This window comes from Gopherus flavomarginatus, chromosome 15 (genome assembly GCF_025201925.1).
Source record: "Gopherus flavomarginatus isolate rGopFla2 chromosome 15, rGopFla2.mat.asm, whole genome shotgun sequence".
Lineage (NCBI taxonomy): Eukaryota > Metazoa > Chordata > Testudines > Testudinidae > Gopherus > Gopherus flavomarginatus.
Window position 1 is genome coordinate 29,075,150 of NC_066631.1, and position 26,686 is coordinate 29,101,835.

The 26,686-nt window shown below is 50.3% G+C and overlaps 1 protein-coding gene across 3 annotated transcripts in view; it reads left to right on the forward strand.

Moving 5' to 3' along the window:
- Positions 1–26,686, forward strand: part of WSCD2 (WSC domain containing 2) — a 148,068-nt gene that overhangs the window by 100,578 nt on the left and 20,804 nt on the right. For all 3 annotated transcript variants that reach the window (XM_050924211.1, XM_050924213.1, XM_050924212.1), the window contains 3 exons: positions 10,663–10,784; positions 15,366–15,540; positions 22,888–23,052. In XM_050924211.1, the coding sequence (XP_050780168.1) occupies positions 10,663–10,784; positions 15,366–15,540; positions 22,888–23,052 (462 nt within the window). The remainder of the gene's footprint in view (positions 1–10,662; positions 10,785–15,365; positions 15,541–22,887; positions 23,053–26,686) is intronic.

The following is a 26,686-nucleotide window of genomic DNA, read 5'->3' on the forward strand; positions in this document are numbered from 1 at the left end:
TCTGCTCTCTGGGTCCTTGTCGGCAATTCTGCGGTGGGTCCTTCACTCGCTCCCGGGACCCGCCGCCGAAGTGCCTCGAAGACCGGGAGCGCAGAAGGACTGCCGCTGTCACGGAGTGTGGGGGAGTCCGGCCCTGCACCTCTCTTCCTGGGACCCACAGTGACTCTTAGCCAGCCAGTAAAACAGAAGGTTTATTGGACAACAGGAACACAGGTTACAGCAGAGCTTGCAGGCACAGTCAGGACCCCTCCACCGAGTCCTTCTGGGCTTTCAGGGTGCTTGGATCCCAGCTAGGATACCCTGAATTCCGCCCACACAGCCCCAAGCCCAAACTCCAACTGCTTCCCTCCTGCCACTCCCTTCCTTTGTCCCCTTCCCGGGCAAAGGTGTTGACCTTTCCCCTCCCTTACCTAGCTCAGGTTACAGGCTCTGGCATCGTCCATCTCCTAAAGTCCTCCCCTGCTCTCCCACTCCCCGCACAGACAGTCCCTACTGCATCACATCTCTCCCCCCTTCGAGACTGAACTGAGCGGGGTCACTCTGCCCAGTGACCTGGGGAAGTTCAGGGCCCCCTCTCCGGGACAACGCATCCGCTGTCAGGTTGGCACTTCCCTTCACATGGACCACGTCCATGTCATAGTCCTGCAGGAGCAGGCTCCACCTCAGGAGCTTGGCGTTGGCTCCTTTCATCTGGTGCAGCCAGGTCAGGGGAGAGTGGTCGGTGTACACGGTGAAGTGTCGCCCAAAGAGATATGGCTCTAGCTTCTTAAGGGCCCACACCATGGCCAGGCATTCCTTCTCGATGGCTGCGTAGCTTTGTTCCCGGGGTAGCAGCTTCTTACTCAGGTACACGATGGGGTGTCTCTCCCCCTTTTCATCCTCCTGCATTAACACCGCCCCCAGTCCCGTGTCTGAGGCATCGGTGAACACCATAAAGGGTTTGTCAAAATCTGGGTTTGCCAGAACTGGGTCGCTAACCAGAGCCTCCTTCAGCGCCCGGAAAGCCTCCTGGCACTGCTCAGTCCAGATCACCTTGTCTGGCTTCCCCTTTTTGCACAGTTCAGTGATGGGGCCGGCTATGGCACTGAAGTGGGGCACGAACCTTCGATAGTACCCCGCCATCCCAATAAAGGCCTGGACCTGCTTTTTGGTTTGGGGAGCAGGCCAGTCTCTGATCACCTCCACCTTGGCTGGTTCCGGCTTCAGGCAGCCGCTCCCCACCCGATGGCCCAGGTAAGATACTTCAGCCATCCCCACCTTGCACTTCTCAGCCTTTACTGTTAACCCAGCCTTTCGGAGTCGGTCCAGGACTTGTTTAACCTGGGACACGTGGTCCTCCCAGGTCTGGCTGAAGACGCAGATGTCGTCAATATACGCCACGGCAAAACTCTCCATCCCCCTCAGTAGCTGATCCACCAGGCGCTGGAAGGTGGCCGGCGCTCCCTTGAGGCCGAAGGGCAGGGTCAAAAACTCATAGAGCCCCAGAGGGGTGATAAAGGCCGATTTCAGCCTGGCATCTGCGTCCAGCGGCACTTGCCAGTAGCCTTTGGTAAGATCCATAGTGGTGAGGTACCGAGCACCTCCCAGCTTGTCTAAGAGCTCGTCAGGCCTGGGCATAGGGTAGGCATCAGATACGGTAATGGCATTGAGCTTTCGATAGTCCACACAGAACCGGATTGACCCATCCTTCTTGGGAACCAGCACTACTGGCGAGGCCCAAGGGCTGGAAGACGGCTGGATCACCCCCAAAGCCAGCATGTCCCTGACCTCTCTTTCAAGATCCTGGGCAGTTTTACCAGTGACCCGAAAAGGGGAGCATCTTATAGGGGGGTGTGACCCGGTCTCCACCCAGTGGACAGTCAAATTAGTGCGTCCAGGCTGGTTGGAAAACAGCTGTCGGTACAGATGCAGCACCCCTCTGATCTCAGCGTGCTGGCCCGGGGTCAGTTGCTCAGAGAGGGGAATCGCCTCCAGGGGGGAACCAGCTTTTGTCCCAGGGAATAGATCCACTAAGGGGTCATCTCCCTGCCCCTCCCAATGTCCACACACGGCCAACACCACATTCCCCCTGTCATAGTATGGTTTCATCATGTTCACATGGTACACCCGACGGTGATGTGCCCGGTTTGACAGCTCCACCACATAGTTTACCTCATTCAGTTGCTTGATAACCTTGAAGGGCCCTTCCCAGGCGGCCTGGAGTTTGTTTCTCCTCACGGGGATAAGAACCATCACCTGATCCCCGGTGGCGAAGGTACGGGCTCGTGCTGTGCGGTCATACCAGACCTTCTGCCTCCTCTGGGCTCGGGCCAGATTCTCCCTGGCCAGGCCCATGAGCTCGGCCAGTCTTTCCCGGAAGGTCAGGACATACTCCACCACTGACTCTCCCTCGGGAGCGGCCTTCCCCTCCCATTCGTCCCTCATCAGGTCTAGGGGCCCCCTCACCCGCCTTCCATACAACAGTTCGAAAGGTGAAAACCCAGTAGATTCCTGGGGTACCTCCCTGTACGCAAACAGCAGGTGAGGTAAGTACTTGTCCCAATCTTGCGGATGCTGGTTCATAAATGTTTTCAGCATCATCTTCAGCGTCCCGTTGAACCTTTCTACCAGCCCGTTGGACTGGGGATGATACGCTGAGGCCCAGTTGTGCTGGACCCCACATTTCTGCCATAAGGACCGGAGCAGGGCCGACATGAAGTTGGACCCCTGGTCCGTTAAGACCTCCTTGGGGAACCCCACCCGGCTGAAAATTGTCAGCAGCGCATCTGCCACTGTGTCTGCTTCGATAGAGGACAAGGCCACCGCCTCGGGGTAGCGAGTGGCAAAATCCACCACCACCAGGATGTATTTCTTCCCTGACCGGGTCGTCTTGCTGAGAGGTCCCACTATGTCCATGGCTACCTTCTGGAAAGGTTCTTCTATGATGGGTAAAGGCCTCAAAGCCGCTTTCCCCTTGTCCCGGGCCTTCCCCACCCTCTGGCAGGGGTCACAGGATTGGCAGTACTGTCGGACATGGGTAAAGACCCCAGGCCAGTAAAAGTTCTGTAGCAGCCTCTGCCTGGTGCGCCGGATTCCCTGGTGCCCTGCGAAAGGGATGTCATGGGCCAGGTACAACAGCTTGTGACGGAACTTCTGGGGAACCACCAGCTGCCTCCTGATCCCCCATGACTCTACTTCCCCTGGGGGAGCCCATTCTCGGTACAGGAACCCCTTCTCCCACAGGAACCTCTCCTTGCAACCTCTCCTCATGGTCTGTACCGCACTAAGGTCAGCCCGGTCCCTGTGCTTCCGCAAGGAGGGATCTTTCTGCAACTCAGCCTGGAACTCAGCAGCTGGGACAGGAATGGGGACCGGCTCTCTCTTGCTGGCTGGGTCTGAGGCCGCAGCCTCTCTGCACCGTGCCCCTGGGCGTTCCCCGCTCCCTGAGTTACGGTCCTGCACCTCAGGTCGAGTACCTTCCCCGTTTTCGGGGTGCAGTGCCATTTGCCGACTCTGTCTACGAGTCACGACCAGGGCACTCTGGGTGTTACTAGGCCAGTCCTCAAGGTCCCCTCCCATTAACACGTCAGTGGGCAAATATTGGTGTACCCCCACATCCTTGGGGCCCTCCTTGGCCCCCCATTTCAGGTGTACCCTTGCCACGGGTACCTTGAATGGGGTCCCGCCCACGCCCATCAGGGTCAGGTAGGTGTCGGGCACCATCCGATCTGAGGCCACCACCTCGGGCCGGGCCAGCGTCACCTCTGTGCCCGTGTCCCAGTACCCAGTGACCTTCCTCCCATCCACTTCCAGGGAAACAATGCACTCTTTCCGGAGGGGCAGCCCCGCGCCCACCCGGTAAACCAAAAACCCGGAACCTGGAGCATCCACAGGTGGTACGTTGCCAGCCCCCCTTTCCTGGGAATGTAGCCCCTCCTCCGATTGGGTTTTTACCCAGTCCACCCTCTGCGGGTTGGGTCTGCTTGGTCTGTCCCTGAGCTTGGGGCACTGGGCCCGTATGTGACCTCGTTGGCCACAGCGATAGCAGCCCATATCTCGTGGGTCCCCTTGAGTGGGTCGGAGGGACCTGCCGCTGGATGTTCCCCTTTTGGGGGGGTTCTCCATAGGCCCCCTTTGGGAGGTCCCATGATGACTCTCTCTCTGCGTTGAGGCAGGCCTGCTCCTTCGAGACTCCTCCCTGCCATCCCCTGCCCGACTGTCCACAAATTGGTCGGCCAGCTGGCCTGCATGCTGCGGGTTCTCCGGCTTCTGGTCCATCAACCACAGCCTCAGGTCGGACGGGCACTGCTCGTACAGGTGCTCCAGTATAAATAGGTCAAGCAGGTCCTCTTTAGTTTGGGCCCCAGCTGTCCACTTGCGAGCATACCCCTGCGCCCGGTTGACCAGTTGTAGGTATGTAACCTCACGGGTTTTACGCTGGCTCCGGAACTTTTTCCGGTACATCTCAGGAGTCAGCCCAAACTCGCGGAGCAGGGCCTGTTTGAACAGTTCGTAGTCCCCTGCCTCCGCCCCTTTCAGTCGGCTGTACACCTCCACGGCTGTGGAGTCCAGTAAGGGGGTGAGAACTGCGATCCTGTCTGCAGGGTCAACCCTGTGCAGCTCGCAGGCATTCTCAAAGGCCGTCAGGAAGGTATCTATGTCCTCCCCCTCCTTACGCCGGGGCAGCAAGTGCTTATCAAAGCTCTTTGTAGGCTTGGGTCCCCCCTCACTCACCGCAGCCGGGGCCTCACTTCTCCTCAGCCGGGCCAGGTCCAGCTCATGTTTACGCTGTTTCTCCTTCTCCTCCCGCTCATGTTCACGTTGTTTCGCCTTCTCCTCCAGCTCTCGCCTCTTTAACTCGAGCTCCTCCCGTCTCAGCTCCCTTTCATATTCCAGCCGCATCCGCTCCACGGATGCCGAGCGTTGCCAGGAGGATCCCCTGCTGGGGGGTGAGCTTCGCCGGGCGGATTCCCTGCTGGCCGGGGGTGTCACGGTGCCCTCGGTATACACTGGGCTCCTCCCCGCCCTTCCTCTACGCCTAGGAAGGGGGGGTCTCGGGAAGCCCTCGTCTGCCGGCTGACCACTCCCAGCAGGGACAGTCACTGGTGCCTGTGCTGCATCTGCTCGGCTGCTTCCCTAAGAGACAGGGCTCCGTTCATTCATGCGGTCTCCCTGCTCCAGCTGGGCAATCAGCTGGTCCTTGGTGCGTCTCCCTGGGTGCAGCCCCCTCTGCTTGCACAGCTCTAGCAGGTCACACTTGCGCCGCTTGGCATACATCTTCCTGCTGGCCACTCACAGGCCAGGGTGCTCACCGCTCCCCACGGTTTCCAGGGGGACCCCTAGTGCACCAGCCCTTCGTGAGGTCACCACCTCTCTGCCAGGGTCGAGCTGCAGACTCCTCCGCCCCAGGGACCACTCGCTGCAATCCCCCGGGGGACCCTGTTACTGCAAAGTCCTTCTCACTGGGCACACACTCCCAGGGGTTAACCACCCCTTCGTTTTACTGGTCCCCAGTCACTTACTGCAGGAAGCGCCGTCCACGGGGTGCAGTATATCCCACCGCTGCCACCAGTTGTCACGGAGTGTGGGGGAGTCCGGCCCTGCACCTCTCTTCCTGGGACCCACAGTGACTCTTAGCCAGCCAGTAAAACAGAAGGTTTATTGGACAACAGGAACACAGGTTACAGCAGAGCTTGCAGGCACAGTCAGGACCCCTCCACCGAGTCCTTCTGGGCTTTCAGGGTGCTTGGATCCCAGCTAGGATACCCTGAATTCCGCCCACACAGCCCCAAGCCCAAACTCCAACTGCTTCCCTCCTGCCACTCCCTTCCTTTGTCCCCTTCCCGGGCAAAGGTGTTGACCTTTCCCCTCCCTTACCTAGCTCAGGTTACAGGCTCTGGCATCGTCCATCTCCTAAAGTCCTCCCCTGCTCTCCCACTCCCCGCACAGACAGTCCCTACTGCATCACAGCCGCCCCCGCTGCAGAATTGCCGCCAATGACCGGGAGCACAGAAGGACCCCTGCCTAGGGCGCCAAAAACCCTGGCGCCACTCCTGCTTCTGGCAAACAGAGGCTAGGGACATCATCGCTGCCCATCCTGGCTAATAGCCATAGATGGACCTATCCTCCATGAACTTATCTAGTTCCTTTTTGAACCGTGTTGTAGTCTTGGCCTTCACAACATTCTCTGGCAAGGAGTCCCACAGGCTGACTGATAAGGGCCTCAGATCTGGATTAGAGGCCTTGCCTGTCTTATAATTAGCTAGTCACTAGACATCTAAAGGAATGCATCTGCTGTCTTTGGCCCAACTATCTAATAATGTAGTTCAGTAAATGTATATGTCTTGCTTGTTTTCAGGGGTGTCACGATGTGGGGTAGGTCCATTGGTGCCCTCTGGAGGGGATCCCCTTGTGATACTCCCGCATCGCAGTGACTTCCCTAGAGGAAGGTCATGCTGAGCCCAGAAAAAAAGGTGTGATGGTTTGGGTTTAAATCCCAGCTTCCGACCTACATCTGTGCTAGGCAGGTACAGTCGAGCTTGCGTTGTGCCTTAAAACGAGGCAGTAGAAACGAACGATCAGAAACCAGGCCTGAAGGTTCTGGAGGTGCCATGGCTGCTTGGTTTGGTCTGATATTGTTTGTTGAGTGTTAACGGGCTGTTAAGGGGATGTCATCAACTTGAAACTCACATTTCCTATGTGGGTGTTGCTATCCCCTGGTGGTCAGTGATGGTGGCAATTTTACACCTGAAGCTGGGCCTAAATAATCTAGTGACTTGACCAAAGCTGCACAGTAAATCTGTGGCAGATACTGGAATTGAAACCCAGGAGTCCTGCCTTCCAGTTCACTGCTGCTCTGAACACCAGACTTTGTCCAAAATATTGACTGTTCCTTGAGGGAGATTTCCCCATTTCAGACAAGTAATTCACTGGTGCATGTTCTAAGTGCAAGGCGACTTCAGCAGATCACTTTTGCTGCCTGGAAAAGCCATAACCGCCTTTGAGAGTGTCTATGCATCTGATGAAGTGGGCTGTAGCCCACAAAAGCTTATGCTCAAATAAATTTGTTAGTCTCTAAGATGCCACAAGTACTCCTGTTCTTTTTGCGGATACAGGCTGACACGGCTGCTATTCTGAAACCTTTGAGATAATAACGACCCACTTTGCATAAACGGAGCCAGGGTTGTGAATGGAAGGGGTGTAACCTTATTAAGTGATTTGGACAGGCGGATTAACTGTAACACAGCCAAAGAAGAGGGAAAGAAGAGAGAGACAGAAAGGCAGAGGCATCTGTGAATACAGAGTGTTTCTTTAATGAGTCAGAAATGGGGTTTTGATCTCTTTCTGACTTTTTAAGGCTTATGTGAATCTTGCCTGTAATTTCGTATTCATTGTATTCAGCCTCCCTTCATCTTTAAGCCCCTAGACTTGTGGGGCTCATTAGCAAGTACTTAAATGTGAAAGGGAGAGAGAGAATCTATCCCGTCAGGTGAATGATCATTTACGGTGATACTTGGATGTGTCTAAGACCTCCAGGAGGAATGGTTTGGGGGTTTTGCCAGGCTGTCCCACAGGAAAGCCAGCAGAAATCAAATTAGAAAAATGCAAATGAACACTCACAAATTGTTCATGGCACTGGCTTGCTCTGAGAAGACCAGAAGAGAGTGGAGTACTCCAAGCTTTGCTGCCAGCATACTCTGGGAAGCTAAGCATACTCTTTGCTGCAAAGCCATTGTTAATACAGACCTACGGCAAGTTTCCATTATAAAGTCAGTTTTCATCAACAGTTTCCCCGCTGTCATGTGGCTTAGGCAGCCATGTACCTGGGATGTTTGTTTTCTGTGTACTGCTTCTTTGTATTTCCAAAACAGCCATTTTGTTATCAGAGTTGCTGCAGCCTATTACCGAGAGGCACATACACTGTGCTTACTCTGTTTCTCTTGTTTATTTTTATTCAATCACTGAGTTTTTCCTTAATCTAAACTAGCAGCCACTTTAGTTGTAAGTGAAAGTGTATGAATAATGGATTTTTTGCATGGGTGCTGGACCAATGGGTATAGTGGGGGTGCTGAGCTGACAGCTATTGTACCAAACTGGAAACCACTTCAAGCCAGGAGCTCTTCCACACTCCCAGAACAGCTAAGTTCAGCGCCTATAATTTTTTGGTTTACTGGCAATTCAAAAACGGGAAAAAAACACTTTGGGTGAACCAAAATTGCATTTAAAAAAATTTTTTTTGGCAAATTAAAAAGTTGGGGAAAAGTTCATTTACAGTTGAATGAAATGTTTCGCATCAAATTTGAGCATGTGAAGATGTTTTTGAATTTATTAAACTAAACAGAGGAAATCTCTAAACAAAAAGTTACTTCAGATTAAAAAATATTATGATATTTCCAGAACTTATTTTTGTAGGAGTTTTTTTATTCTGATTGAAACAATTCAGCAAAACTGACATGAATTCCCAAAATGTTCAGTGGCACCAAATCTGTTTCTTGTTGAAGAAAGTTTTGGTCAAAAAAAATTTTGCCTAGCTCAACTTTGAAACTAGTTGGTTGGTTTTTGTGTGTAGAAGTTCATAATATACAATATCTGAGACACCAGAGCCATTTTCTCTGCCACATACATGTTCGTACTGGGATATGTAAGCTACCACACTGTGGTCACTGTGGGCAAATGTTGACTTTTTAGGGCTGACCACTGCAGATGTTTGTTCTAAAAACGCATCAGAACATACAGACATACAGAACACCCTGACCTTTCATACAGGACACTACAAAATGCACTTTGCTTCTGACACCTCAGTTTAAAGGAGTTGTTGTTCTTTCAAAGATCAGCACAAATGGATTCGCTTATTGGGTTAGATTGTCATCATGCAGGAGTTCAACCCAGAAAGCTAGAAACAGGAGGAGAGAGGTCCATGGCAATGTTAGTTGCCTGATGCATGTTTTCCAAGGAGACAATTGCTTCTGTTCAATCTCTAATCCGGCCCCGTGCCCACAACCCAGAGCCAGAGCATTTTTAAAGGCATGTTTAAGGAAAAATATTCCGATCTCAAGCAACTGAGATGCAACTGCATTGTGCCTTCCTAATTCCTCATCACTCTGAATCCAATTTCTGGGGTAAAGATTACTTGCCTCTTTACAGAACTGGTGACGTCACTTGGGCTTTCAAAATCCCAAGCAACCCAACAGCGTCATTTTGCTGATAGAGATATTAAAAAACAAAGAACCAGAGAGAGGGTTAAAAGTGGCCAGCAAGTGATGGAAGATGACAAGGGAGAGAAAAAAAAGGAACTCAGCCAAGTATGTTGAGTACCCACGGGAGGAGCAGGGCTTCAAGTCATGGTGATGCATGGGGGAGGGCATGCAGGTCATGTCATCCCCCCTAGATTTGCTGCTTGCCTTGTACTAAGCATGCTCACATGGACTAAGCATGCTCAGTACCACCGCTGAAGCCGGCTGCCCTCACTCTGCCCCTCCCCCTCGCCCCCATTATTGACAGTCATGGGTCGTCTCTGGCTTCAAGCAAATCAGGCCAGAGACTTTCCAAGATTCACCCTGCCTTCGCGAAATGATGGAGCTTAGACACAAAGTGCCAGGCTAACATGTAAGTGTATGCCAGTGGGTGCACACAAACAGCTCAGAGCCCAGGGAGATAGGTCCTCCTCCTCCAGAATGGCTTTCCAATTGACACCCTTTCTAGGCTGGCTGGAGAAAAACACACAGTAGCTGAAGGGGGGGGCCTCTGGTGTCTGTTAATAATCCTTAATCACACTGCTCAATACTCTCCTTGTAGAGCGAGAGAAAAAGAAACAAGCTGCATAGAACAGAGGATAAGGAATTAAACAGCAAAGAAAGTCTATGGGGAGATAGATTCTCATTGACTTTGTGCTGCTGTTTGTTTTCCGGATAACCTCTCACTACAAACATGAGGCGTTTGCATGTCAACTGGTGTATTTTTATTCAAGGCAGCAAAGAATGTTTTTTCTAGATAATGTTCTAGGTGCTTTCTCAGAGTACAGCTAATGGTATTCAGTTAGAATTGGCTCCTTTACTGTACCAGAGGCTTATTTAACTTAAAATTGTCATGAAAGTTGGATTGTTTCCTGAGAATAAGGGGAAGGGTCCTTGATAAATCTGTGGTAGTGAAGAGAAGAGATTGCTCAGGGGATTGGAGCCTTTCACCCTGGATTCAGATCCTGATAAGGTCAATGGTAGCCAGCCCTGTTACCAGCCAGACTCTGTTCATTAGTTTGTTAGACATATGTAGGTGGTTGCAGACTCATTCATACTGGCCCTCTCTTCATGGAACTAGCCCCAGGTGGCAGGGAACTGCATGGAACCAGCATGCGTGGCAAGGGTCTCTAACCTATCTCATGCCTTTGTGTGGTGGAGGATTTGGAATGGAGACTCTTTGCATCAGTCAGGAGGGTTTGTTCAGTTGGGAGGAAGATCGGATTATTTGTCGCTGAGGATAGCATTTGCAGCCAGAAGGATTGAGTTTGGGTGGATTGATTGCCCAGGTTTCATGATGGGATGGTGGCAGCTGGTGGAGAAGACCATGAAAGGCTCTCAGAGAGTCTCGACTCATGTCTCTTTGCACTACAGCCATTGTTGCTGGTGAACCAGACTTTCCGTCTTCCATGTCACATGGACCTTTACTAACCAGCTCTCTCTGTTCCAGATGGCAGCGCAATATTCCGCGGATGCTTCCACCGGCCGGACAACATCTCCTTAGCTTTGCCTGTGACCGGGGTGATGCTGAACATGTCTGTGGACAAGTGTGTGGACTTCTGCACTGAAAAGGTAAGTAGGAGAAGCGAATGGGGCTCTAAGCAAAGGACCTGGCACACGCCTCCAGTTTGCAATGATGTAAATCAGGAATAACCCCACTAGAGCCAAGGGAGTAACTGGTGTAACATGGATGCAAGTGGGGAAGGATCAAGCTAGGAGTCCTTCCAGAGCTCTGCATTTGCTTCAGAATAGTCATGTTAAAAATCATACTCAATCCATTTTAATCCAGTTTAATGTAATAATTGCTTGTGTCCAAACTACAAGAGGAGAAATTTACAGCTTGTATATTTGCCCTACAAAAAGTAGGTTCTAAATCCCAGGAGAAGGCCATGCTGAGGATCACTACATTTCTCCTTTCGCTTAATCTGTAACCTGGCGGAAGCTTTACTTGTACAAATCCTATGCATGGACTTTATGGGAGATTTGTATGCAGTTGGCCCGGCAGTGTCAGGATTTGACGCCACTGTTTCTAAACAACAAGTAACTGCTTCACCTTTTAAAATGGTGGGACAGATTCTTAGCTGCTGTGGTGGCCATCACTCCACTGAAGTGAATGCAGCAAGGCTGATTTAACCAGCTGAGGGTCTGGGTCGGGGCCAGTTCCTACCCATGTTCTTGAGGTTGTTGGGCAAGTTTCTTCTCACTGGACTTGAGAGGGGAATGGAAAAGTGTGTATTCCCAACCTTGGAATGTGTGTCCCAAGGGGAAGAGTGCAGAGAAAACAATGATCCTGGAGGACCTTGGGGGAGGCTGATGTGGGAAGGAGAGGGGACGGAGGAGTGGGGCCAGAGAAACTGTGGTAAGGGAGAGGGGAAAGTGCATGGGCAAGAGAAAGATCTACAAAAAGAAAGGGGCTCTTGAATAAAAAATGCAGCCTTGGGAAAGAGACCCAAAAAAAGGAGGATGGGGCATAGGATTTTCAAGAGAACAAATTGTAACTCTGGCTTTGCTGTGAATGGTCCCATTGTTTCATGAGATTACTGAAGAGTCATGCAGCTTATTCTTCAGTCCTTGGTCCTTCTGCTGACACTGCCAACAAAGGCCGGGGTCGATAATCCTGGAGACCCCATTGTCTAGGCATCGAACCTTTTGGACATAGGCTACCCAAGAGCCTTTAGGTGACCAGGACCCCACCCCATGACCCAAGAACCATTAGGCATCATGAGTTTGATCACACTGGTAACAGGGGCCAGATTTCACCCTTGTTGGTTCTGATTTTATTCAAATCCAGTTGATTCATTCCAGTAAATGGGCTTGATGGCAGAGGGAGGATGTTCACCCAGAGAGCTACAGAGGGTGAGCTGAGGCCTGCTCTCTGGGCAATTGACGTTCTGTCTGGTGTTGCACCTCAGCCTGCATGAAGGAGATTTCCTTGATATCACCCACGACAAACCCATCACTCAGGACAATCAGCAGCTGAGTAGGAAGGGAAGGAGAAGTGGGGCTGGACAAGAACTTGTTTTCTTTCTCTTAATGCTCTGAAAACATGGGCAAGGACAGCTTCTGCTTAGGCTGCTCCCTGCCACATTGTCAAGGCCTTTTTCCAACCTGTGCAGACACAGTTCTGACTTTTGAATTGCATGGTTCCTAGCCCCTGCATGGTGAATTGGCTGAACTTGCATCTTTGGGATAAGTTGGAACCTTCTTCCAACTCTCTCCTCCAGGGGGTGGAGGGGAGGGAATCAACTTCTCCTTCAGTGTAGCGCCCTTGGTGTCAATGGGGCTACCTCCATTTACACCAGCTAAGACTTGGCCCCTGGGGTAGGGTCTCTCTGGCCCAGACTGAACACCAATCAAGTGTCTTGCTGAGCAGTGAAACATCTAGGTGGGAAGATAGCAGCATTATACAAGGTCAACTATCTATCTTAATGCTTTAATCCGTATAGATGACTCCATAGGGTCTCTTCCATGCCAGACTTCTACTATACTGGAGCACACAAATGTTAACCTGTGCCGTGAGAGTTTTACCAGGGTTTAATCCATTGGATTTGAATGTTAATTTTTAAAAAATGAAAGAAAGAAAACAAGCAAACTTACTGGTGGATCTCTGACCAGAAATAACAGATCAGTGCTTCACCTCCAGCAGTAGACTGGTGGCCAAGAACCTGACCCCCACATGGGAAAATGTAGAACGTGTTAGAGGAAACTGCAGATTCCATACCATAGTAATGGGGGAAAGCAGTTTCCTTCCTGACCCCAGATGTGGTCACAGTTTATGTCCTGAAGCATCAGGATTGTTCATTTTTCTGGTGGCCCATATAAGTGCAGCTGTTAATCACTTAAAGATCGAACCGTCTGCAGCAGGGAGTTCATCACCAAACAATCCCTATAGCTTCCATAGGGCTACATCGCCACCCCCAAAACAGGAAGCTGTGCACGGGTTGTCTGGGGGTGGCAGCGCTTCCTGGGACTCAGCTGCTATGAGCTCTAAGGATGCCCAAACATATGCTTAAATGGCTGCCCTCTAATGAGGCCCTCCCGTCCTGCATCATCTGACACTGAAGGTCTCCCTGCTGTCACATTTCAGTGTCATAGACGGACGTAGCTCAAACAGATGTCTGCCAAATGGGAGGCTAAGAAAGGGATTTGAAAACAATATATCTAGACTCAGCAGCTTTCCCTTGCTGTGTCTCCATCTCTACCCCAGTGAACATGCTCCCTCAGCCGCTCGACAGACCAGACAGTCCCACTAAAAACCATTAGGTTCCCTGCACTCTGTTACATTGTTAAATACGAGAACAGCAGCTCCACACCTCAGCCCTGCTTTGTTCTTGCTCCCCTGAGAGCTTGGCTCTCGGAGGTGTAAATAAAATCCTGAGCACTGAGCCCCTTGATTAATCCAGCATCACCACAGCCCTGGGTGTTAAATTGCCTGTCAGTCTCTGAATGTTCCCTCATAACTCTGCACTTTAAAATCCAAATGAGATCACAGAAGATGCAGTCTGTGGGCTTTTAGTAACCTTACTCTGGGTGACAAACTCACAAATTACCGGAGCAGCATCAGGCCATGATTTTAAGAGGAGTATCATAGCTCCAGATATATGACACCCTGCACTAGCAAATAGCTTGGCAATTTCCAGCCCTGTGGTTTGGAATGCAGGGCCACAGCTGGGTGAGGAGGTGCTGGACATGCTAGAACTCTGGTTGGGTTGGTTTTTGTCAAAGCCAAGCTGCCATTGCTAGCAATGCAGCGTTGTGACAGGCTCGCAAGGAGTAATAACACCGCGCCCCTCGCACGGCTCGACTCCAGGCCTGGTTACACGGATGCAGAGCTAATGGCTGCAGGGGAGCTACTGCTGGTTTGTGGGAGTGCTGCTGACAATGGAACCTGGCCCACAGAACATTTCATTTACAAAGTACTGTGTGCCCTGAACCGAATTAGCCCTTGTTGCGTGGAGAGGGGTGTGTGCCAAGATAGCCAATGGGAGATGCCAAGGAGAGGTGTGTGTGCCAACATAGCCAATGGGAGATCCAAGGAGAGGGGTGTGTGCCAGGATGGCCAATGGGAGATGCCAAGGAGAGGGATGTGTCCTAAGGACCACCCAGTGGCATCAACAAAGGTACTTACAGAACTTTTTAACATGGAAATGTAAATGCCTAGTGAGTTTAGAAACCTACTGGGTCAGATGGGGGTGGGGAGCGGGGTTGTACATTGCAGTGGTGCCAAAACTGGGGTGCCTAACTCCTTTTGTGCATCTAGGCCTTGTCTCTCTGTGCCTCTGTTCCCCATCTGTACAATGGGGACAATAGCAGGCATTAAAGATTGTGAGGTGCTTCGCTGATGGGGACCACCGAAGTACCATGGATAGATAGAGAACAGTATGCCTGTGCATATCACAGGGCAGAATCAGGGCCTGAGAGTAAACCCACCCCTGGGATTTAGCTACGAGTGGTCACTCTTGTAATGCATAGCACTTTTCCCGCGCCTGACCCAGAAAGAAGTCATGAGAGAGAGAGAGAGAGAGAAAAGCTTCTGTCACCCCAAAGACTTGTGAACTGCCCCCAAACACCAGTGCCATTATTCCTGTTTTACTGGGACGGGTGGGGTAGCTTCTGGACAAGTACAGCTGCAGCTCAGCTGCAAAACCCACGTCCAGATTCTGATTCTCCAAAGTGACTGTGGAGAGACTCCAGCCTCCAGGGCTGTCAGGCAGCCACCCAGCCCGGCTAGACAGAGTTGCGCTAGCAGAACTCCAGCTAGTGCACTAAAAGTAGCCGGGTGGCTCAGGTGAGCCCCCCAAACTCACACCGTGAGTCGACACAGGCCGGGAGGCTGAAGTGTAGCTGCAGTGTAGACAGACTTCTTGATAACCACTAAATGTGGGAGAACTAAAGGAACCACTTTTCCAGGCCGCTGTACTCGATCACTGACCAGCGTTAATAAGCAAGGGCCTGACCATTCTGCCCCTGCAGATGATGGGAGCTTTGCCCTGAACTCTGATGGCAGCAGAAATGGAGTTGGTGGCGATCAGGAAGCCGGGGGGTGTGGGAGGCACTGGCAGACAGGCAGGCAGCAACGGGCTGCACATCCCAGCCTCCTGGCCTGCTGCAGGCTGCTCAGGCTGAGCGACTCTGTCCCTTGCTCCCCCCCAGGAATACCCGCTGGCAGCCCTGGGGGGGGCCTCCTGCCACTGCGGCTTCCCCATCACGCTCTTCACCCTCCATGAGCGCGAGGACGAGCAGCTGTGCGCCCAGAAGTGCGACGGCGAGGAGTTCGAGAGCTGCGGGACCGCTGAGTACTTCATCGTGTACCAGACACAAGTGCAAGGTAGAGAGCGTCGTGCCAGGCTCTTTGCTCTGACTGTGTGTCTGCTGAGGAGGCAGCACGAGAGGTTTCTAACTCTCCCCTTTCAGCAAGAACAATGACTCTGGGAGCCCTGGAATGCAGCTGCTCAGCTGGAGTTCAGCTAATGCTGGATAGTTATTGCTACTTGCCTGGGGTGCCAGAGGGACTGGAGAACTGGTGCATGCTGCACTCAGCTGCTCAGATACTCCCCCTTTAACAGCTTTCTAGCAGAGCCAGGTGGCTGACTGGCGACACACTATCTGGGCTCGACCCCCAGGGCTGGCTCTAGGTTTTTTGCCGCCCCAAGCAAAAAAAATGTTGGCTGCCCCCCATCCCAGCCCTGGCTGCCCCCTGCACCTCCCTGCTGCCCCAGCCCTGGGCTCTTCCCCCACCCCCCCGCCGCCCCAGCACTGGGCTTCCTCCTTTCTCCCCCACCAGTGCCCTCCCCCCATCCCCGTGCCACCTCAGCCCTGCCCCCTCCTGCACCCTCCTTCTGCCGCAGCCCTGGGTCACTAGTAACTCGCTCCCAGGGCGGGTCATTCAGCAGGAATTTTGGATGTGCACAAAATACAGACAGGATTGGTTCCCATATGGTTACAGAGCTGCAGTAAAGAGGAACAATTTTCAGCTTGTGTGATTGAAGGATATCTGGATGCATATTATAAGACTGTCCTCCATAAATGAGGAAAAGTTGAGGTGCCTTTATTATTCTTTTGTTTCACTTTTTCTTTCTATGGGGAATTTGCCAATGCAATATCACTGTCTTCCTTTTAAACAAACAAACAAACAAACAAACAAACAAACAAACAAACAAACAAACAAAAGGCAATGGCTGCTGAAAATAGCAATCCCAGTCCTAATAACCACTGGGAAGCATTTCTTGCTCAATTTTATTCTACTTTTTCTACAGCAAGTTACAGTGGATCAGTATATTTGATTGGGGAGAAATGAAGTAACAGCTGCCCAAACTGAGCTTAAGCACTCCTGAGTTGTGAGGTGTTTGAATCTGGAAGGCAGGTGCAGGGTGTGTGTGTGGGGGGGTGGGGGCTGTGGGCTCCACGGGTGAGCACGGCAGCATGTATGCGGCAGTGTGTCTGGCGCTGCACGGAGCCAGACACGCTGGTCTGAGTGGCACGGTAAAGGGGCTGGGGGTTGGAGAAGAGGTAGGAGGTTCCGGGGGGGCAGTCAAGGGACAGGGAGCAGAGGGCGTTGATGGGGGCGGAGGTTCGGGGGGGCAGTCAGGGGCAGGGAGAAGGGGGGGTTAGATGGGTCAGGGGGTTGGGGGGGCAGTCAGGGGACAGGCAGCGGTTGGATAGGCATGGGAGTCCCAGAGGTTTGTCAGGGGACAGGTAGGGGGGGAAGTTGGGGGGGTCTCAGGAGGGGGCTGTTGGGGACAAGGAGAAGGGAGGCTTAGACAGGGGGTGGGGTCCCAGGAGGGGGTGATCAGCGGACAGGGAGCGGGGGGGGGAGTTGGATGGATTGGGGTTTCTGTGGGGGGCAGTTGGAGGGAGTGGATGGTGGCAGGGTGGGGCTACCCTCCCTCCCTGCGGAGTGGCCTGCTTTTTGAATGTTAAAATATGGTCTCCCGACCATCCACAGTGCAACTCTCCACTCACAGCACGCTGCAGCATGAGGATCCCCTCCTTCCTTTCCAGTTGGTAGTGGCCAAGGTTATTCTGGGAAATGTAGTTCTTTCCGTGCTCCAGGGCTGGCTCTACAGGCAGGGAGCTAACCAAGGAACTACAGCTCCCAGAGCCCTCTGTTGGTGCAGCTCCCATGCTGGATCCCTGCCGCCCCTGCAAAAGGGCTGCCCCAAGCAGGTGCTTGCTTTGCTGGTGCCTAGAGCCGCCCCTGTCGACCCCCTCCACTGAGAATAGGGCCATTCCCTCTCTGACTCACAAAGACTTTTGCTCAGTAGTTTTTGACTCCCCGCTGTCTAGCTGAATGCTGATCCTTGGTGGCCCACCATTGCCCATCTCCCATTCATCGGCGCACCCTCTACCGAGGGTTGGGCTGATTGGACATGCAGTACAATGCATGTTCACAGCAGCCTTTGTTACAAGGGGCCCATGCACTGATGGGAATCCTCTGCCATATACTGAGCATGTTCATTTCCCTTCAAAGTCAGCCAGGGGAACATTTTGATTATAGGGCTTTGATGTGAGCCCGGCTCCCCAGCAAAGGACAACAAGCACCATTAAATCAGAGGTGCCTGCTTGGAGCGCTGCCTGGGACAATGGTTCTCCAGCTATCTCAGTCTGAAGACCACCCAGGACGGGAAGGTCACCTGATGGTGGCCACCTTTACTGAGACCCCAGGACTTTGTGAATCTACATTCAGCCTGGCAGGGAGCTCTATAGAACTAGACTAACGGCCCCCAAGTGCCCGGTGCTAGCCTCTGCTGGGGCTGTTGGAGGAATTTTATGGGAGCAGAATCTACTTCCGTTGTTTAATGGTCCTAATCTGGGTCACAGAGTGGAGTTACCCGGAACATTACACTGACAGCTGGTTCCTCTGCCCCAGCTGTATTTCCTGTGTAGCTTTTCCTTTCTTTCTTACCTGGGTGTTGGAGTAAGGGATGGGAGGAAGGACACATGAACTGATCAGATGGTCACATATCTCTGCTGCAGATTTCAGCTTTACCACCCGTGTCCAAACTGGCCATAGAATACATGGAGCTCTGAGCATTCTGTTACCCTGGATAAAATAACACAGGTTTCCAAATATCTATTCGGAGTTCATTAAAAATTACCATTTATTTCAATTTCCCAGAAAATAAATCCTCCTTTGAACATGCGACTTTAATTACTGCTCAGATCAGACACAGGAAATAACAGTTTGCCATCTGCCTTCCGCAGACTTTTCTTTCTTTTTTTTCCCCCTTGTCACTGTCAATAAGTTACAGGCCAGAATAACCAATCTGGTTAATAATGGGTCTCTGATCTTCTGTCACAGAGCCCTCCAGACATCCCAATGCACCTGCTGTCCAGCGCTGCCCTGGGGGAAGCGTACAGGAGGCTGTGAAGATTTCTTGAAAGCAAAATGTGACAAATCCATTCTCCTTTCCAAAGAAGCACCCAGTGTCCCAATGAGGCTGTTCATTTACATTCGCTGTAGCATTTTCTTCTTGTTCGGGCAGTTATGATTTTCATCACATGGGATCATGCATATCAATCCCTTCTGTAGGCCCCGCACGTGACAGTGCTTTTCAGTTCTCTCACTAGCTAATCAAAAAGGATTTAGGGTTCGGCTTCATTCAGATCTGTAGGACTAGCTGCTTTTTTCTTGCACCTAGGTGGAAGCCTGTGTCTTGTTATCAGAGCAGAGGCTGACTATTAGCATTTCTGGGTGCAGCTCCTGGCCCTGCCATTGACTTGCTGTGCATGTCACTTAATCGCTTTGTGCTTCGGTTTCCCCATCCATAAAATGCCACTAACATTCCTCATAGGGAGGTGATGAGGTTTTATTAATTGACCCATGCTTGTCAAGCGCTTTGAAATCCCTGTACGAGTTCAAAAAATTAATACCCTGTGAAAATGTGGCCTAAATGAAGGAGGAAAGCCCAGCGGTATCATGTTTGAAGACATCAGTGTTTGAGAAATGTTACAGAAAAGTGCTTGGAGAATTACTGTCATAGAAAGAAATATACTCAAACCTCCATAGACCATTTTGACTTTGCCAGCTTGCCCCATTGCAATGCAAAGTAGATACATACATGAAATTGCTCAGCAGCAAGAATATGCTTGCCTTCTGGTGAGTGAGCAGGAGATGTGCCTTTGTCTCCTGAGCTCTGTTAGCTTTTCATAGTGGCAAGGCTGAGATTAGATCCATACAGTTACAAGACAGGATAAAAGATTGTGGGTCAAGGAAGGAGAAAAGGAAAAGCCAGTCCAGGAAAGTAGAAGAAGGAATCCTAAACAGAAAACTCAAGGGCTTTTCATCAGAGGTGACTTCTCCTGGCCCGCATTCAAGGTCAGTTCCGTCAAGATTGTTCCAACAAAGTAAAGTAAATAAAAATGAAATTTCTGGTATGCATTCAAGGAGAGTCTTTTTTTTTTTTTTATCAATTTCATTAGGGCCCAAAGTAAGCAAAGACTTCAAGGACATCTGTAATCCACATTTTTTTGCTATAACATGGTTACTTTTGTTCTGTACAAAAGCTCCTGGAGGGACTTTCTCAAGCAGTTTTAGCTTTTGCGAGAAAATACAAAGGGTAGAATGTCTCCTGTTAATAACATTTAGCATGGAGATATCTAAGGAGCTCAGTGCACTCTGCAAACATTAATTGTCCATTAAACTTCAGAGCTCCCTGGGAGGCAGGTAAGTCACGTGCTCCCCGTCCTACTGTCCAATAATCTGTAAAATTCTCTTTAGCCTTTGCTCTTTTGACAAACATTCTTGCAATTCCTGTTCACTGGTAGGTTCATGGGATGTGAATAGAAAAGAGATGCCAACCAGCCCAGGAAAATTGGCTTCAAAAGTCAAACAAGTATGCTCAGGGATTTATTGTACAGTTTTCCTCCAGTTCTCCTCTTCTCTGTGGTCATTTGAAAAATGCTTTTGCATTAATCATCATAAAAGAGCAGGATGCATTTATACTTATGCAGCTTAGACAATATACATATATCTATGTTAGTCTACATAAGATTGACACCAGTCCTGGATATGCAGCATTGGGTTGGCATCCCCAGCTCTGGCAGGTGATAAGCTGCATTCAGCACAGGGGATCAGTGCTGGGAAGATAAAATATTGCGCCCACTTCAGCAGCTGAAAGCCTAGCAGGTGGGAGCAGAGAATCTATTATTGTCACTTAAAAGCCACTCCTCTATCCAGCTGTAGGCAAACGTTGCAGCTCCTCAGCGTTGCTTTTCATGATCTAGTCATTGGAGGAAACGTTTGGCCCGGATAATGTTGTTCCTTTTATTTTATTTGGCGACTCTGGTGAGCGGAGGAGGGCATGAGATAGGAACAATAGCAATAACTCATCTCTGAGAGAAGCAACCAGGGGAAGGAACTCTTAGAACACATTACCTCCAAAATGCCTGCAGGTTGAACTGCCAAATTCTATGCAAGGTCAATAACGTCACCATCAGAAAACAAATAACACAGAGGATCTAACTTAAACCTGTTCTGCCTTGCATAGTGATCTCGATGCAAAGCAGCATTAAGTCTGGTCAGTATCAGGATGGGAGAGCCTCCCGCCCACATCTACAGTGTTCAGTTCCTGAGCATTTTGTGATTCTGTCACCTGTCTGAGCTGGCCAGCTGCTCCTCGAAAGCAGCAGAATTTTGAAGTAGAGCAGTTGTACCCAGTTAGAATATCTTAGCGGCTGGCACTTTTCAGTGTTTCTACAGTGAGTGAGGCTTTTCCCTAAGGCAGCCATCTAATTGTGTACTGCGTCTGTCTACTCCAGAAGACTACAGCAAGCCACACAGAGTGGACTCGTTTTCTCTGTAGTAGAGCCAGTGATACATTGTTATGCATCTTTATCAATTAGGATGAAGAAAGACAGAAGTGGAAAAAAACAGGAGAGCCAGCGTGCTTCCAAACAGCAGGGAAATCCTAGGGGCGACTTTCTGTTCCTTGGAATAGTCTGTTAACGCTTTCTCCAGGGCCAGCCCGCTAATAAAACCCAACTCCCACTAAGCCAGGGGATACTGAGGGGCAACGTCTGTGGAAGGTTAACTGGGACTCATTCTGCAGATAAGGATGAAAGGTGGTGAGGATTTATCCCATCTCTAACAATGTTTACTCGTGGAGCCCAGCCAGCCTCTCTTCCAAGCTGTGTAATGATATACCAGAAGGGAATGGCCTTGGGACCTGATGTGATTTTCAATCCACGGGCCAAGTCACTAGGCCGTAGAGAACAGCCATAATGGGAATGATTATTCCAGGTATAGGCCAGCGCCGGGCAACTGCACGCACAAACCCATCAAGGTATACACTCAAGCCTGAATGCACACACACATTGTATGCACACACCCACAGCACCTACACATTAGATATTCATCCACCATTACACTCAGACTATCCCACACACATGTCCTAGAAGAAAAACCCCCTTTGAAATGGATGGTCCAGCTCCGTACCCAAAACATTCACCTCAGATCCCCCATCGCTATAATGAGCTAAACCCAAGTCCCTGATCTAAACATCCCAGGGCCACTGGGGCCAAAGTTTGAACTGCAGCCCAGGTCTGCCTCTAGTACATACGCACTGTTATTGGCACACATGGTGTCCTCTGCTGTAATCCATCTGCCTTCAGAAGGGGTCTCTGTATGATGGCGGAGCCAGGTAGCAGAAGAAAAAGCTTTGACAAACAAATGGGAGCGTCAAAGCGTGCTTGGCTTGGCCATAGAGATTCTTGTGCCACTCAGCATGTGTGTCCTGACTGACTGCCTTTTGGGGATGGATCTGTGTGTCTCCCTGTTGGCCACTCTTGCTTTAGATGAAGGCTTTGAACTCTGTGGGGGATCCTTTGGGAAATGATCATTTCCTTTCATGTTTGTACAGTGAAACCCATCCAAGTGATGGTCCCTGCAGGATCGGCCGGAGATGGTTCTTCAATCCCTGCAAGTCTTCCCATCACCCTCCCCCCATTCCAGCCACCGCAATGCATGTCAGGGATGGTCTGAAGGTTCCTCCTTTCAGAGCAGCACAGCTGGGATCCAGCCAGCCATCACAGCTGCAGACTTGTGTTGTCAATGAAGAAGCAATAGCTGTAAAACATAAAGTAACAGGAACCTGAAAACCACAGTTAATGGAAGGCCCTTGAGTAATGTAGTCACCTCTTCAAATACCAGCATATACAGCTAATTTTCCTCCTGTTTCCCCTTCTTGTCCTCACTGCCGGAGCTATGCAGTTCATATGCCCTGCTGCCAAAGTGGAACCAGAAACTGGCAAGACAGTCACTGTGTCACTGAAAAGGCCCCAGTGGACACAGGAACTGATGGAAAAGTGCTTAGTTTGGGATGCATCATTCACGAACACGTGGCTGAGGAGGATGCAGCATAGTAGCAGGAGTGTTTCTTGATACACCCACCATAGAACCAGAAAATGGCAATAAACCTTGAGACGGCCACAGTGGAGGAGAGTTTGGATAGTACCTGGTGCTTTAGCCAAAAAAACAAGCCAGATGCTGCTTCAGCTCCTGAGGCAACAAAAGAGACTCCCCCGGGTGGCCGTTATGAATAAGGTTCACTGAATGAGCATTTCCACATCTCCGTTAGTATGTCCGCTGAGATCTGAAAATCTCTCTTGCTCTTATCTCAGTGGTGGAATTTTATGTATTGAACCTTGACACATCTTCCATTTATTCTCTTTCTAGACAATCGTTGTATGGATAGAAGGTTTTTACCAGCTCGGTCGAAACAGTTTATAGCTCTGGCAAGCTTTCCTGGAGCGGGCAACACGTGGGCACGTCATCTCATCGAGTTAGCTACGGGTTTCTACACTGGGAGCTATTACTTCGATGGATCGCTCTACAACAAAGGTGAGAGGAACGTGTAGCCTTTAAAATGCTCTAGGTTAAGAAATACATAGAAATTAGGCTTTGGCCTAGTATAGAGCAGTATGAGAATTTGAGTTTGTTAATGTGAGCAAAGCTTAAAAATACAAACTGGAGTCAGTCAGATGTGAAAATTGAAGTTAGCAAGGACAAGTGCCATGTTGTGGCTTTGTTGGGTTATAACTGGTTTTAGCAGGACATATATCGTATAAATGGTAATTGCACCCCTGTTTGCTGCCTAATCAGTTTCCTCTTAATAAAATGTGGTTCTATCATTCAAAGTGTCATCCAAGGTCCTCTACCAAATTTAATTGTCTGTAGCTGACTTAGAGGCTCAGACCTGCAAACTAAGCTTGGTTTATTGCATTCTTAGCTGTAACAATTTAAAACACAATGTCACCGGCGTCACCAGCAGCTTTGCTATCACCGTGACTTCAGATGGCCTATCCACAAGGATCTCAGGAACTGGACTACTTTGAGGGTTTCAGAAGAAAGGCAGGAGAGGAGATTTAAATTAGAAATACGCTATTGTGTCTAGGGAAGGAAATGTGCTTTATTAATGAGTAAAAGAACATACAGGGTGCCACCAGAGCTGACTATCCATTGTGCCAGGGGGTGCTCGACCCTCGGGTCTGTCCCAGACCCCACCCCACTCCACCCCTTGCCTCAAGGCCACACCTCTTCCCCTCCCCCATCCCACCTGTTTTCACCCCTGCCTCACCTCTTCCCACCCTGGTCCGCTCCCTCCCCCAAGCGTCCTGCATCCTCGCTCCTCCCCTCTCCCCCCCAGCCTCCTGCACACCACGAAACAGCTGATTGTGGCAGGCTGGAGGAATGGGAAGGGAGGGAGAGGTGTTGATTGGTGGGGCCTGCTGGCAGGCAGGACACTCTGGGGGGAGGGGAAGGCGCTGATGGGGGGCTGCTGGTGAGTGCTCAGCTCCCACCATTTTTTCCCTGGGGGGCTCCAGCCCCAGAGCACCCACGGAGTCAGCATTTACGAAGGGTGCACAGGCCAAATTCTCCTCCCTGCAATGAAAACTCATTGATAGATAGGTAGGTAGGATTCCATTTAAGTCAATATAATTATTCCTGATTTACCCCTTCTCCACGAAACTGACGCATGTCGGGAATGGTCTAAAGCAGTAGTTCTCACTCAGGGTTACACATACCCCTGGGGGTTTGCAGAGGTCTTTCGGGGGTACATCAATGCATCTAGATATTTGCCTTGTTTTAAAACAGGCTACATAAAAACCACTAGCGGAGTCAGTACAAACTAAAATGCCATACAATGACTTTATACTGCTTTATGTACTATACACTGAACTGTAAGTACAATATTTATATTCATTGATTTATTTTATAATTATGTGGTAAAAAGGAGAAAGTCATCCATTTTTCAGTAATACTGTGCTGTGACACTTTGTATTTTTAGGTCTGATTTTTTAAGGAAGTAGTTTTGTAAGTGAGGTGGAACTTGGGGGTTCGCAAGACAAATCAGGCTCCTGAAAGTGGTACAGGAGTCTGGAAAGGTTGAGAGCCACTGGTCTAAAGGTTCCTCATTTCAAACAGCTGGGATCCAGCCAGCCATCAGAGTCGCTGACTTGTGTTGTCAATGAAGAAGCAATAGCTGTAAACATAAAGTAACAGGGACCTGAAAACCGCAGTTCGTGGAAGGCCCTTGAGAAATGTAGCTGCCTGTTCAAATACCAGCATATCCAGCTGATTCTGTTTCCCCTTCTTGTCCTCACTGCTCTGAAACGCGGTTTTGAGCCTTTCAAGCCATCACAATATCTTGGTAGATTTGTTACTAGGGATTCACAGGGTGCATTTCAAATGGCCCCACACCCAGCAGTCCTTATTCAGCCAACATGTCCTTGGGCTCCAGCAGGACTTTTGCCCGAGGAAAGACTTCAGGCTTTGGGCCAATTCTTGCCCCGGGCTCGTGGTGTGATTTCTACACTTTGGGAGAGGTTACGTGTCACTCCTTTCTTTTCCTGCTGTACGGTTCTATTTGCATGGTCCATCTAGCTTCACCTCCTCGGAAAAGACCCGAGGGCTGGACTGTACCAGTTCCACAGAGCACAGGGTGGGGCATGGCACCATTTAGCTCAACTGAGGACAATCTGAATTCACCCCACACATATCCACATGCACCTTCCTGAGGGCCAGATTGTGGGCTGCCTTGCGTGACCTCCCAAGCGAGTAAGGGGGTAACTCCCTTGCACGAGCTACTTGGATTGTGGGAAGCAGGAACAACAGTCTCTGTGGGACCAATGGGGAGGAGGACGTGGGAAGTGAGTGGAGAGTGTGCAGAGTTTGGCTCCCCCCATCCCATTGTACCAGCTACAGTTGCATTTCCAGCCTCCTGGGTGATGCATGCCACACCGGGTGTGGACCTGGCACAGGGTCCTTCCCCCTGGGAGTAGTGGGAACCTGGGAGACAGATTCTGAATCACTCACACTGCCTGTTTCTTGGGGTTCGAGGCCATGCCACACTTGGGCCCTTGGATGGTACGTTCACTTTGATGTGGAAAAATTCTATGTAGAATTGTCATGTTTGTGTTGCGGCTGTCACTTGTGGTCCATGCTGGGGATTGAAACTTCCCATAAAAGGTCTTGGCTGGAGCCGCTTGGAATTTGTCAAAAATTTACAAATTCCACATTTTTGCACCCAAAAAAAAAAAAGCCCCTCATTTTTGACCAGCTCCTGGCTCAGCCTATTGCAGAGTGGCTGGACCAAATGCCAAGGGGCAAACTCTCATTTTGTTTTGCATTATAAAAACTATTTGGGGTCTTATAACAGACTCCTCTCCCTCACCCTTAACTGGGTATTTTACCTTGTTATTCCTATCCTGCCTTGTCCCCTGTTTATGATACCCATTTTGTAATACGTCAGTACTAAATTGTGGATTAGTGTGAGTCACCCCGAGACCATCAAATCTGCCTTTAAACTCTCATTTCAGTAGGGAATTTTTTTAAAAATAACTTCTGTGGGAGACTTAGTCAGTGCAGTTAACAATCTCCATTCTCTGAAAGAGCACAAGAAGAATTCAGCAACCAAACGCAACAATAACAAAGAAATCAGCATTACATCCATCAGTCTTAAATAATCTCCCAGGCAGAGGGGAAAACTGCTGAGAGTTAACTTAATGATACAGCAAAGCAAGGCTGCACGCTGGCTGGCCATGACTGTAAAACACTGATGTCCTGCCTTAACAGTCGGGAGAGGGACTAAAAAGGGTTGGCTTTCATGGATTTGACAGTCTTGCTTCAGGGTGCCCAAACTGCTAACCAAAAACATCCCAGACCCCTAGCGAGAAGGGCCAAAACAGAGGCAATCTGGGGTCACCCAATGGAGTCTCCCTGTAACTAGCAGGACCGCAGCCCACCAAAATTGAACAGCATCCAGCTGATTCGTCTCTCCTGGTACAGTAACGCCTCTTGAAAGAGGCTGTAGCAGCACTGCACAATACACACCTAAGCCCAGTTCACTTGGAGCCACCGGGGGCAGGAATTTCTGAAGGGACAAGTGGTTTTGATCACCACACTACTGGTGGCCCAGCTTGAGGCAGTTTAAAGGGACTTGTTTTTAAGAAAGGGCTGAGCACTTGTCCCTTTT